At 39.9% G+C, this 12,594-nt stretch overlaps 1 protein-coding gene across 6 annotated transcripts in view; it reads left to right on the top strand.

Annotated features, from left to right (window-relative positions):
- Positions 1 to 12,594, top strand: part of pdlim2 (PDZ and LIM domain 2 (mystique)) — a 32,414-nt gene that overhangs the window by 3,624 nt on the left and 16,196 nt on the right. For 2 of the 6 annotated variants that reach the window (XM_040019828.1, XM_040019827.1), the window contains exons 3-8: positions 1,714 to 1,777; positions 3,249 to 3,378; positions 5,210 to 5,361; positions 7,924 to 7,987; positions 8,439 to 8,590; positions 9,687 to 9,750. In XM_040019828.1, the coding sequence (XP_039875762.1) occupies positions 1,714 to 1,777; positions 3,249 to 3,378; positions 5,210 to 5,361; positions 7,924 to 7,987; positions 8,439 to 8,590; positions 9,687 to 9,750 (626 nt within the window). Of the gene's footprint in view, positions 1 to 1,713; positions 1,778 to 2,203; positions 2,278 to 3,246; positions 3,379 to 5,209; positions 5,362 to 7,923; positions 7,988 to 8,438; positions 8,591 to 9,686; positions 9,751 to 12,594 lie in introns of all 6 variants that reach the window. The other 4 variants (XM_040019831.1, XM_040019830.1, XM_040019829.1 and 1 more) reach the window with 4 other exon arrangements.

Genomic DNA, 12,594 nt, shown 5'->3' with positions numbered 1-12,594 from the left:
TAATCAAAACTTAAGTTAATGAACAAATCATTTAAGTGCTAAAAAAGTAGCAGAAACGATGACAGCTGCATTTAGGAATGTGAGGCAGAAAGAATTATGTGACCACACCATGTGGTTTGTTAATGTGAGGGGGAAAAAGAAAAGGAATGTGAAGCATTCAGTAGGATATGGACAGTACTTTGTGTTGCTACCTGTTTGCAGTGACAGAATGTGATTAATAAAACTTTGGGTTGTAGTTTATGTTGATGACTATGCTTGTTATCTACAAGTGGGACAGAATCCCACCAGTAACAGGCATCAATTTGTCAAACACCTGTTTAACAAAAAAGCTGTGATGAACATTTTAAACTGCTCTGAATACCCCTGGTCCACTCGATGATGCTGGTGTGCTCCATATGGAGCCTATAATGCTAAGTGGTAAATTGGTATAAATGGCCAGTAATTTCATGAAACTAATCAGTTGTTAGAATGAAAATTAGTTGTATTGTTGCAGACTTTGAAGTGGCCCTTCTTAAAACATAAGTTTTACCAACATGTCTCATTGACTGTGACATTTGATACAGTAGTGTTGTACTGGAATACAGTAATTCTTGCTGGGTGTATGATGTGCAGTTTGAGTTTGTTCAGAAAATTATGTAGCCTGTAGTAAAAAGTAATCTGACTTGACGTCTCACTGCTTGTTGTAGCAACAGGCCGTACGCAGTTAAGTTGTAAACCCGTCTATTGTATTAATTGGAGGTGAGAGGGATCGCTTTCTATTCTCATGCACACTTCCAGCTCTTTGTGGCCGGTGCTGAACTACAAGCTATAGAAATAGCTTCATAACTAGAATTCTTTTCATTGTGTTGGGTGTATTGAATTGTGCTGCAAAAACTGGCCTGGCAGCAATAGCAGTGAGATGTCACCAGAAGAGAACTTACCTTTATTTGTGCTGGCACCTTCCCAGCAGTAATTTCATGGACTAGAGACATTTCATTAAACTGTGTTCAGCAACACAGCCTATTTAAAGCTCATCAGTCACCAATTAAACGCAGCACATGACGAGCGTGCCACTTATCTTCACCGCCACAATGTGTTGTCGTCCATCTCCACTGCCCCCAGACTTTCACCATACTTTCCCTTTCCACCACAAGCATTTTTATGATGCAAACAGTGAATGTTTACACAGAGAATTAGCAGCTTTCTCGGACGATAATGGCCTCTCTATAGGAGTAGCTGTAGAGACTTATGGAACTAATTGACACCCCCGGAGGCTGGGAAAGTTTTGGACAGCAGCTCTCTGTCATTATCACTACTGCACTTATTTCTGGCCACAGCAATTAAGAGATACTAATGATGGAGAGCCCGCTAATTGGCCCAGACTGTTAATGAGTAACTGGGTCTGCGTTGCTTGTTCCAAACTCTTGTGGAATGTGCGTACCATGAAGTGGGCCAGTGTTTGGAGGGATTCAGGGGAGTAGCATGGCTGCTGTCCCAGATCCACTTTACTTGGTCTATGATTTCTCATTGTCCTGCCTGTTTGTCACATTTTCACGATCTGTGATAAGTGCATTATGCAATCACTAGCAGTATTTGTTTACTTTTTTTTTTTTTTTTTATGGGGACCTTGAGTAACATCGCTTAAGATGAAAATTGATGTAGTTGGAAAATGTACGTCACAGGGTGTACAGTGTATAATGTACTATAGTTGGCTCATATCTGTGTCTTTTTTAGACCTTATCAGAAGATTTGCTGATACAGTCACAGTGTGCAATCAGAGGTGCTACAGACTGTGCAGGTCAGCATATTTCACACTCTGTCACTGAAAAGAATTACTGTGGTTAAAGAGTTGTCATAAAAACATCCATAATGTTATTATAGAAAAATGACAGTCAACAATAAAGTGTAATTTCTGTGTTTATTTCCAGAAGCTTTCTCTTAGACTGAGCCTTGTGTTATGAGTTGAGTAGCAGAGAATAGAAAAGAGATGCTACTTGGTGTTTATTTTTTCTGTTTGATCGTAGCGGTCTATACTTAAAATAGCTTATGTCATGAGCTGCGTGTAGAACTATATATTACTTGTTGCGCTAATGTCTTCACCACTTTTTCTCTGTGAGATGAGTTTCAATGAGAAGCTGCAGCTGTGTGTGTGTTTTAGCAGTACGGGTGTTGATGCGTATATGACTGTAAGGGCTTATCTTTTCATCACATTATCACACTGCAGAGCTCTTTGTCTCCAGGTGAAGTCATACTACAGACAGGCTTCAGTCCATTAGCAGAGCCTGAGAAAACCTGCAGGTGAATCACGTCTTACCAGTAACATCAGCACAAGTATTTTAATGCTTTAAAAGGTATTCTGGGTTTATGCTCATGAATATTTCAGAAGTTGTGTAACTGATGATTAGTTAGTGCCAGGTTTTAATTACACTAGTGGAATCTACCCCAGTGTTTACTGAGATACATATTCACATATAAAAACTGTTGGTTTTACCTGCAATAACCAATAGTTGCTATTAGTTACCCTTTAATACTTTGCTGTTATCGTCTTGTCTCTTTGTGTCAAAGTACACAGAGATACAATGAGAAGAATTTTTGATAATGTGTTTATTGGAAAAGTAAAGCAGTAAAAGCATTTTTTAAGATGTTCTTAGTTTCAGCAGACACTATTTAATCATGCTAATGGCTTTCTTTTGTTTAATACATATTATCACAAAACCAAAATAACTTCTGCATTAGAGTCCGTTATACAAGAGAGAGAGATATATATATATATATACACACACACACACACACACACACACACACACACACACACACACACACACACACACACACACACACACACACACACACACACTCTCTACTGTACTCTAGAAAGTAGTCAGTAACAGTTAACTATGTACTCTTAGCACATTCCACTGTACACTGTGTTTCCTTAGTCTTCAAAGAGCACTTGGATTTAATGAAACTATTTAACTTAACAAACGCTTTAGAAATGTTGGTCATGTGAATTTGGTCTCAGATTCTTTCCATTCTTATTTGATGTGGTTGGATAATCTATGTCGGAGAGGACTTAGGCCAGTGAAAGAAGCTGTGCTGGAGATAAAGGCCATCTTGTGCAAATGATCGCTGTCCTCTCCTGTTGATTGTATTTTGAACCTGTCTCAGGCATGTGACTTGAGATCATTAAGGCATGCACATGTTTAGGTCTGACATTTCTTATACCTCATGTTGTTTCTTTTATTTTTTTTATTTTTTTTCTCCCAGAGTTTGGACAAGAGTGAAAAAGAAAGATCCGATCTCGCCATGGCACTAACAGTGAACCTGATTGGCCCTTCACCATGGGGCTTCAGAATATATGGAGGACGAGATTTCAAGAAGGCCATAACTGTATCAAAGGTATTCGTTGACAGCAGTCCTGACGCTGAACCCTGTCACACCTTATAATACCATACCCATGTTTTTTTCAAAACACAGACTGGAATGCCGTGTCATGCAGTCAACTTCCTACTTGCTACGCCTCTTTTCTTGTCTTTGTTTATGTCCGCTGCAACAGCATACCTATTTCCTTGACAACTGAACCCATTAGAATAGAATGGAAGTAGATTGCATTAGAAGGAAATCGCTGATTACAGTAGAAATGGAAGCTGAGGTGGGAGGTGAGAGGTTCCTGAGTTACAGCGACGTGTAAATGTGTGAGAATATGGATTGCCCTGTGAATCTGTGCACTTTAGCATGTGTGTTTTATTTTTACTGACAATATTTTCCCAGTTGGATGAAGTAGAAGAAGTGGAAACATTACTACTGTAAGCAGACATTCTGCAGTAAACACATCCAGGAAACTTGCTCAGACTAACTACATGCCAGAGACACCCTGTTCACCCGCACATCCTGGTGCTATATCACCATCTCAGCGTGGGGTTTTTTTTTTTTTTTTTTGGCCCTGTTCACTGAGCCTCCCCGCAGTCCATAAAGGATAAGTTATGGCAGTGCCATGAAGAGGCGTCCATGCTTCAAACAGCTGGAGTTTTAAGCTCCGTAAACTTCAAAAGCACTTTGTTTGGCCCCACTCAACAGCTTATGCTAGAAAAACTAGTCTTCTCATGAATAATGGGTCTGATTTTGTTAGTGCTATCCAGTAAACAACACCAGTGTTTACTTGTCTCAAATATCAAACGTATCCTGTGAAGTGACAAGAATTCCTTCTCAAACAACAACTTAATTACTGAAATTGGTTTGTAAAGTGTGTGTGAAACAGTTTGTCCCAAATCCCCAAACAGAGATGTAGGTTTAACCCTCTGTAGTGGTTTGTGCTTGGCACAGAAATACCACGGATGCACTCTTTTTATTTCTGTTGGCCTGAAAGATAACGTGCCCTTGTTTTTCTTAAGCACAGATTTGGGAAAAGATCCCTCAGCTGATCTTAGTTTATGTGAAACCAGGCATGTCCTGATCAGAGAAGGCATGCAAAACTGTGGGTCACCACAGCAACCCTTAATTGCCTCTCAAGTTGGCCCACAGACATGGTACCTCTGCCTGGCTAAGTGGGCAAATGGCCTGTGACTGGCATTTACTCCACATACATTTGCCTCTAAAGAGGCAGCAGAGAGCGATAGGCTCTTTATTCATTTTGCTTTGCATTCTTTGTTTTATTGCCTCTCTCTGTTTTTAATTGTGAGGCAACACAGTTTGTGGCAAATGACATACTTTCTACTAAAGTTTAAGCTTCAGATTTAGTATGCCTGTGTGCTGGGTCACAGGGACCAAGCTGAGCGAGATCGTTTGGACCTTATATTTTGGCCCATTAGTGTGGAATTCCCTCTGATGTGGGGGCATGGTACTGACTCTGACACGTGGAGAGGCTGGTTGCAAAGGTCAGAGCAGTCAACCCATCGAGTACAGTCACACTAATGACTTCTCCCCAAGGGTGTCATGAATTCATCTGCTTGTGACCACTATTGGGAAATCCTGTGGTGTTTGTCGGCATTTACCGAGGGCTGACTTTTAGGAGTAGACATTTGGGTTAATTATGCAACAAAGTATGAAACAACTCTTCAGTGTCTTTTCTCGTTTATTCATTTGTTGTGCTGGAGGTCAGTCGATGTCAGGGTATACACACACTCATGGGATAAGTCAGAGATGTCTATGCTTGTTAGATAGCTTCCTAAAAAGTGTTGTTTTTAAGACCTGGGGCTAGGACTAAACTGGAGCTCATGCCTTTGTTCAACAGGTCAATGAGGGTGGCAAGGCAGAGCAGGCAGCCCTGCAAGCCGGTGACATTATTTTGGAGATCAATGGAGAAAACACGGCTGATATGCTGAATGCAGAGGCCCAGACCAAGATCAAGAACTCCAAGACCTCTCTGCAGCTGGTGGTGGAGAGGTATGCTGACATGCAGATCTGAAGTAGGACTAACATTTGAGCTACAATGTCATTTTTTTTGTGAATATGTCTTATAGACATAAAATAAACAAATACAGTGCCATGCAATGCAACAACATGCAGGCTGCATAGTCCCACAGAGTATCTTTTACGTCTCTAATTTTCTCTGTTTGTGCCAAGACCACAGTCTCCCTAGCTTCCATCTTTCTTTACACCATTTTTAAGCACTGTACAAACAAAACAAGTGATTATAATCAGGGGAAATGCCAGCATGTATGAGAGCCACCCTACTCCCTTCCCTGGTCCTTCTTAATAAACTTTACTTTGAGATTTTCCTTGTTTGGATGATGGGAGTTGGGAACTAAAAAAAATCTTTCCCTTCAGTCGGAATTGCTCTTGGCTTGATTAAAGGTCCTCCCTGAAGTATTATTTGTTGTCACAGTTGCCTTCCAATCATTTTTTTTTTTTTTTTTTAATCTCTGTTATTACACACACACACACACACACACACACACACACACACACACACACACACACACACACACACCCTTTCTGGATGTCCTACGTCCATGTGAGTGAATTTTTCCCATCTGACCTCATGTCTCCTGCCAAGCCAGAAACAACAGTAATTCTCCTTCGCTGCCCAAGACAGTGCCACTCTGTCTGTTAGCTGTCAGTGGTTACACCGAAGCTTCTGTTTTTAATTTTACTCATTTAGCACTTCAGATCTTTGACTTATGTTCAGATGAGCTCTCTTGAGGATGGTAATTGAGTGGCACAAGTCTTTAATGTTTAATGAGTTCTTTTCTTAGCTGAGAGCACTCTCCTTCCAGCAGTGATGTGGGTGCCCACTGAAGGAAGCTGGCATCAGTCTGTACTCAGAAGTTTTTGTTTTTAGCTGTGCCTGATGTTTTAAACTGAGATAGTGGTTTATTGTTGGTCCGTTCAACATCAGATTAATCCCAGACATAGCTAACTGAATATGTTTTCAACTGAAGGAGTAGCTACCACATTTCAAATTTGATCCTTAAAACGTTATACATTTCTTTCTTTTTTTTTTTTTCTTTTTTTTTTCCTGCAGGATGATGTTGACCCTTTTCTTCATGGAGCTAGCTTTCAGGGCACCTTTTGCTTTATTGTGCAGTAGTTTTCTTCTAATTTCCTGCCTTTTTAAAGTAAAAATGATAAATAAGTAAATCCAGGTTGTATGCCGGATTTATATATTTATTTATTTTATAGGGAAAAGGGTAATGTGATATCAACACACAAAAATCAGCTCTTGTTTATTGCCGGTTTCAATTCTTTTCAAATCTAGTTGTAGATGAAGTGTTTTTGGTTCATTTTCTCAGAGTGGTATTCCAAAAATTCACATTTTGAATTTCCAGATGTGAAGGCTATTATCAGTACAGGGTTTCGGATGCTGCTTTTGGGTCAGTTTTACATCTCTGTGGTTCAGAATCACACATTGTTACCACTAATAATTCTTCTGTAAATGAGACCTGTTAACCAAGAGCATTGGTTACAGCCTAAATACTCATCTGACTTCTTACCGTCTGTAGGCCACAGCTTCCTCTGATGTTTGATATACATGCTACAAAGTGGAAGTAATGAGTTTTTCAGGCGTACAATATTAATATCCTTCCTATGGGAAGAAATGTCTTACAGGGACTGGATCAGTTTTTGTCTTCTTGCCATCTCTTCTCCACACAGTATGTGGAGCCAGAGCCACTAGAGGTGTGTTTCTGGGTGATTTACCACAGGCATCCAGGCCTTCCTGTGTGCCTCATTACCTCAAGCTCAAGCAAGAGGCAGGCAGCTTCTGGCCCTGCAGCCAAGGGGGCATTGTGTGTTTGCATTGGCGCTTCCACTACCCACATTTTCCCCTCCAGCTTCAGTGATAGACTTGCTCATAATGTATCTTCTGTTCAAGAAAGAAAAACAACAGTTGAAAAGCTGCAGAGAGATCAAGAGAATATTTTGTAAAGAAGGCTCTGCAGTAATCTTAAAGATTCATGACAACATAATGGTGGACACTTGGCAGGGCACTGACACTATTTTTTATTTTTATTTTTTTTTTATAACTGATTATTTCGCATTGCTTTGGCTCTTTCTCGATCGAAATTGATTTTTTCTTTTCTCCATGTTTGTTGGAGAAAAGTCGGCAGTCCTATATAAAGTTGCACGATATCCCGTGTTGATGCTGTTCCTGTATCATTATAATAAAATTAGTCCGGGTCAGCATTGCAACAGACCATGGATGTCAATGCATTCGGTTAACAGGTAACCGATCAGGTGGCTGATGCTACAAATATGAGTAATCATAAAATAGTTATTATACTGGATAAATTAATCAAGAAAACACTGGAAACGTTTACATTTTGTAAGGGGGTTTTATGTAAACAAAGACATCTTTTCTTTTTTCCCCACTTTACAAAGTTAAGGCATCACAGTGTGTTATTGGTCACTTGCAGTAAACCAGTATTATTATTATGATGCAGGAATGCAAGAGTTGATCAGATACACCTATAAAGTCATTTGATCTGCTGTTCTCTCTCTTTCAAGACCTGAAACTCCCGGCGTTGGACAAACCAACGGCACTCCTGAACAGCTCATTGGACGTTTCAAGGTCAGTGCTGAAGCTACGGAGTACTTCAACATATTTGATGTCCCGCAATCAAAGCAAATAATCAAATCTGGACAGAATAATATCCATAATTGTCATGTTTTCTTTTTTTCTGTATATTAAAGTCATGTTGGTTTATTTGTAAAAATGTAAACGAATCTTGACAGTATACATGCATCACACATCTGTTTACAAGTCTGTTTTTCTGTCCACAAATAGCCGTAAAACCTTAAATCATTTTTAGTACTTGTATTTTACTGAGCTCACACTGGGTGTAAGAGTTCATCAAACAATATGTAGTGATAGATGACATGTTTTTGTGGTGACATTTCTCACAAGTACCTCTGTTGATCACTTTACAGCTTGCATGGCCAAAACACAGGATTAAAGATCAAGTCATGTTCAGCTGAGTCTAATGTAGTAACATTTCTCTGATGTGATGTATTTTTTTTAGGAAACAGTAAAACTGAATCAAGATGAGAATCAAAACTATAGAGAGTACACCATCTCCAGCCCTGTGTCACAATCTCCAGGACCGTACTCAACAGATCGTCCTGCCAGCCCCGATACAAAGATGGAGATGGTGACACCAACCATCAACAAGAGGTAGTGCACTCATGCTTTTCAAATCACTGTGATACTTTATGTTTAAGCAAGTCCACTTTTCATACTTTTTGACATGCAAAGTTGTGTAGTTTAAAGAATTCTCTGCAGAGAAACATGGGTTACAGTTTTCTCCTGTAACATTAGAGACACAAAAAAGCATTTCCCTAAGTGTTAGCGGTCTAAAAAAGGAGATTTTTAGAGCTCCACATTTCAGGTGTATGTTTGTTTGTTTTTTTGTTTTTTTTGTTTTTCTTTTTTCTTTCCAAAAATCCAACCGTTCACTTCCTAAATAGGCTTGTATCTGGACAAAAAGTCTGCAGCAAGTGGTCTCTTGACCCAACAACAGGCAAGCCAATAGGTATGGGAATAACAGACAGAAAGTGGAGCCATGGGATTGTGCTGTAGTAACAAAGGATATGCACAGGATATCACATTCCTCCGTTTGCATTCACGTTAACAAAAGGCAGAATGTGGAACATTCACCGCGGTTTTGTCTGCACTCGGACGTTTGTTGAACAACCTTTAATAGGCCATATTTCAAATTAGATTTCCTCGCTTGCATGCACTGGTAAAGTTTCCTGCCCAGGACTTGATTTAAGTATTAATATAATTACAATTCTTACCTTTTGTTTTTTTTTTTTTTTTTTTTTTTTTTTTTTTTTTTGGGGGGGGGAGGGGGGGGGGGTTGCCACATAAGCTATTAAATCTGTATTTTGTAATGCAGTCCTATTGATTTATTAAATATAATAAACTCTTTGCCACAGTAACTTGTAATGTGTATAAGGAAATAAAGTGCATAGATCATTCACAACAGTCATAAAAAAAACAATATAACCAGGGTGAGTTGGTCATAGAGTTTGTTATTATTATGATATTATTAGACTTTTTGAGGCAGCGGGAACTATGAAGCCACAATAATATCACAATAGTGTAATACATACTGAGATAATAAAGATGCCACGTGCTACAGTAAAATATATGCAGTACAGAAGAATCTCTGACGACTGACGCGTGTCTCTGTGTGAATTGTGGCCAACCTAAAAGCATAAGTGCTTATGACTGATATCCTTTTTCTTTTCTTGTCCATATGTTACAGTTTTCAGCTGCACTCAAGGTCACCAGAGGAGAGAAATACGAGATTGTCAGGACTCGTGTCACAGGTTGGTTGAAGTGTTTTTGTTGAAAGGTTTTCAGCAGTCTGCCTTACACGTAGGAGTTATTGACTTTTGTTCAGTCATTCTTTTTTCTACCTTGCAAATAATGAAGCACAATTTCTGTAATAAAGAGCACTTAATTAGATGGAGACAGTGGTTGCTAAGTAACTTAAAATTACTGTCTTCAAAACACAGTTTGTGGGTGTCCTTTGTTGTTTTACGGTATTTGTGAGTCAGAATCATTATTTGCGTGTCCAGGCTTGAAAGCCATAGATTTTCCTGGACTGTCGTTCATCTGTAGCTGCAGTTCACACAGACAGTACAGCTGAAGATTTTTGTCCACTGTGTATTACTGTGTGGAGAGTATTTATTTTGACTGGGCTAGTCCAGTCTGCTAGAATGACTTATCTGAAGCCTCAGCCTTCCCATTTGAATTGTTTGTTTCTGATGCCACAGAAGGTGCCCTTGAATAAGTTTGCGGACAGTGTACTGACTGTGCACTTAACAGTAAAGGCAGGAAACTGATAAGGTTTGGCATTTTTATAGCAGGGTGTGTACAAACTACAAAGGTCAGCGTTCAAAATATCTGGCATTAAGATGAACAACCGTCTGGAGCTGCTTCATTCAAAGCCTGGGCCAAGAAAAAAAGCTATTGCTTTCCTTCAGAACAATGGCCATAACCTTTAGTTGTCAAAAATGGAGACTTATTAATCTCAATAGGCTGCAAGATATGGAGAGACGTAAAACACAGACTTATCTGTAAGTATGCTGTGTCCATTCCCCGTTCCAGCAACAGAACCAAAACCGGGGGACTAGAGCGTCTGGAAAGACTTCCGTGAAGTAAAGAGAGAAAATGTTGTGGGAAAGTTCATCATAAGCTATTTCAGCTATGCCTCCATACTTAGTTACATGCACGGGTCCCACTGAAGACGAAACATGTGAAATGACAGAACAGGAAAAAACATTCAAGACCTTTTGTAGTGCCACAAGGAATTCCATCCATTTTTATAACTCTGGACATTACATAACGTTAGATAAATATGCAGAGGTTTGAACTTCAAAACATTGGAGCATTCCTCCTGAGAGGCAGCTGCATGAGGCAGTCCAGTTTAAAGGTTTTCCTTCAAGTTTTAGATTCTTTGTCACGTCCTTGAAGGCCAGTGGCTCATGTTGGGGTACTCTTGGTTGTTTAGACACCAGGAGAACCACTCTAGCTAATATTTAGCTAATAACAATTTAGTGTAACTAATTTTGGCAACTGAATTCCACAGTTTGCTACAGTTAACTGATACGAGGTTAAAGCTTTATTAATTCCTAAAAAAACCACTGTAGGCCACTTTGACATATCAGTTCACTTTATTTTTAGGGGGGGCATTTACAACCATGTTCTGAAACTGACTGTGGAGTTCCACTGTGGTGACCTGAAAACCATGGTGCAGTAAACTGGAAGTTGGCTTGCCCAAAACACATTAGGAGCTGTATTGTGGCTCAAAGCTCCATTGGCAAGCTCTTAGGAATGAACACACGCCTGTTGGGACAGCCTCACATGTTTGTGGTATTCATGGAGTCGCCCGTTCTTCCATTCTTCTTAACATTTTTAAAAATCATAATTCCTCTTATTTTTCTTCATTTGGACTCTGTATTGTCTGACTTCCTCTTGGAGCCTTTTCTTGGTTATTTTTAACCATTTGTTGAGTATCTTTGAATTAAATCAGTCTCAGGAAAGAGAGTTTTGGGTTTTTGGCTGACCCCAAGAGATTTCTATCCTGGTTTTAAAGTAGCGATGAGCCTCCCACTGCAGCGCTGAGATTAGTGAGTGGAGTTCTTTCAGAGTGCTCGATGGGGAGATGGCTTGGAAGAGTTCTGCCATGGGTACATTGTGCATTATGTTGCTTGCGCTGGCAGGAACTCAGCATCCCATTGAGTGCTGGGATGTGGAGCATCTGTGCCAAGGGCCTCTGTCCTGACTGAGAGGTGCAGAGTGCTTCTGTATCAGGTGATCAACTTCACTGAAAAGCTCCTAAAAGGCTTTTCCACCCCTGATTTGGCTCCCTGAGTGCAGAGAGAGTGGGGTGCGCAACAGGATCTGCCATTTTCCAGGGTGTTGGATATCCTGAGAAAAAGCCTGTATACAATAGTGGCTGTGATGGCCTGGTGTTGCTTTTTCCCTTGTGTCACAAGGCATGCTGTTGTGTGATGAAACTCAAATGGATGGGGGCTGGGGTATGGGGTGGAGTTCAGTGGACACCAGAGAGCCTGCTGACACTCGCAGACTGTACTTAAGCCATGTCACTCTAAGGAGAAACTTTTCAACACACAGCCATGTCTTTTGGTTGGAGTTTAGACCACCTGCGATACCAGACCGACCACATGTATGACAGAATCGAAAGATTTAAATGGATGTTTAACCCAATAATACCAATTCTACCACATATCATACAGAAGTATTTGAGACCTCTACACAAGTAGGGATATTTTTTTTTCCTGATACACTAGAATTATCTGCAAATTATTTCATGCTTCAGTCTTTATAAGGTTAAAAACAGACATTTTAGTATATTTATATTTACTATAGTGCTGTTTCTACCTCTACTTTTATACCAACTTGCCTTACCTCATATTTATCAGTGGCTTATATTTATCAATCAAGAATACTTCAGGACGTGGAGGGACTGGGAATTGAACTCTCAAATCATTGGCTATATTACAAACTGCTTTTGAAGTCACAGTCGTGACAAAAGAGCTAAATGCATGGTGCATCCTAGATTACTGGAATCTGGACATAAGCTTGTTTCTGAACTGCTCGGCCACTGTCATGATTCAGAGCATCTGTTTATATCATCATGAAGT

This window comes from Simochromis diagramma, unplaced genomic scaffold (assembly GCF_900408965.1).
Source record: "Simochromis diagramma unplaced genomic scaffold, fSimDia1.1 OVJJ01000822.1, whole genome shotgun sequence".
Classification (NCBI taxonomy): domain Eukaryota; kingdom Metazoa; phylum Chordata; class Actinopteri; order Cichliformes; family Cichlidae; genus Simochromis; species Simochromis diagramma.
The sequence above is the reverse complement of the archived record's forward strand: the minus strand, read 5'-3'. Positions and strand labels throughout refer to the sequence as shown.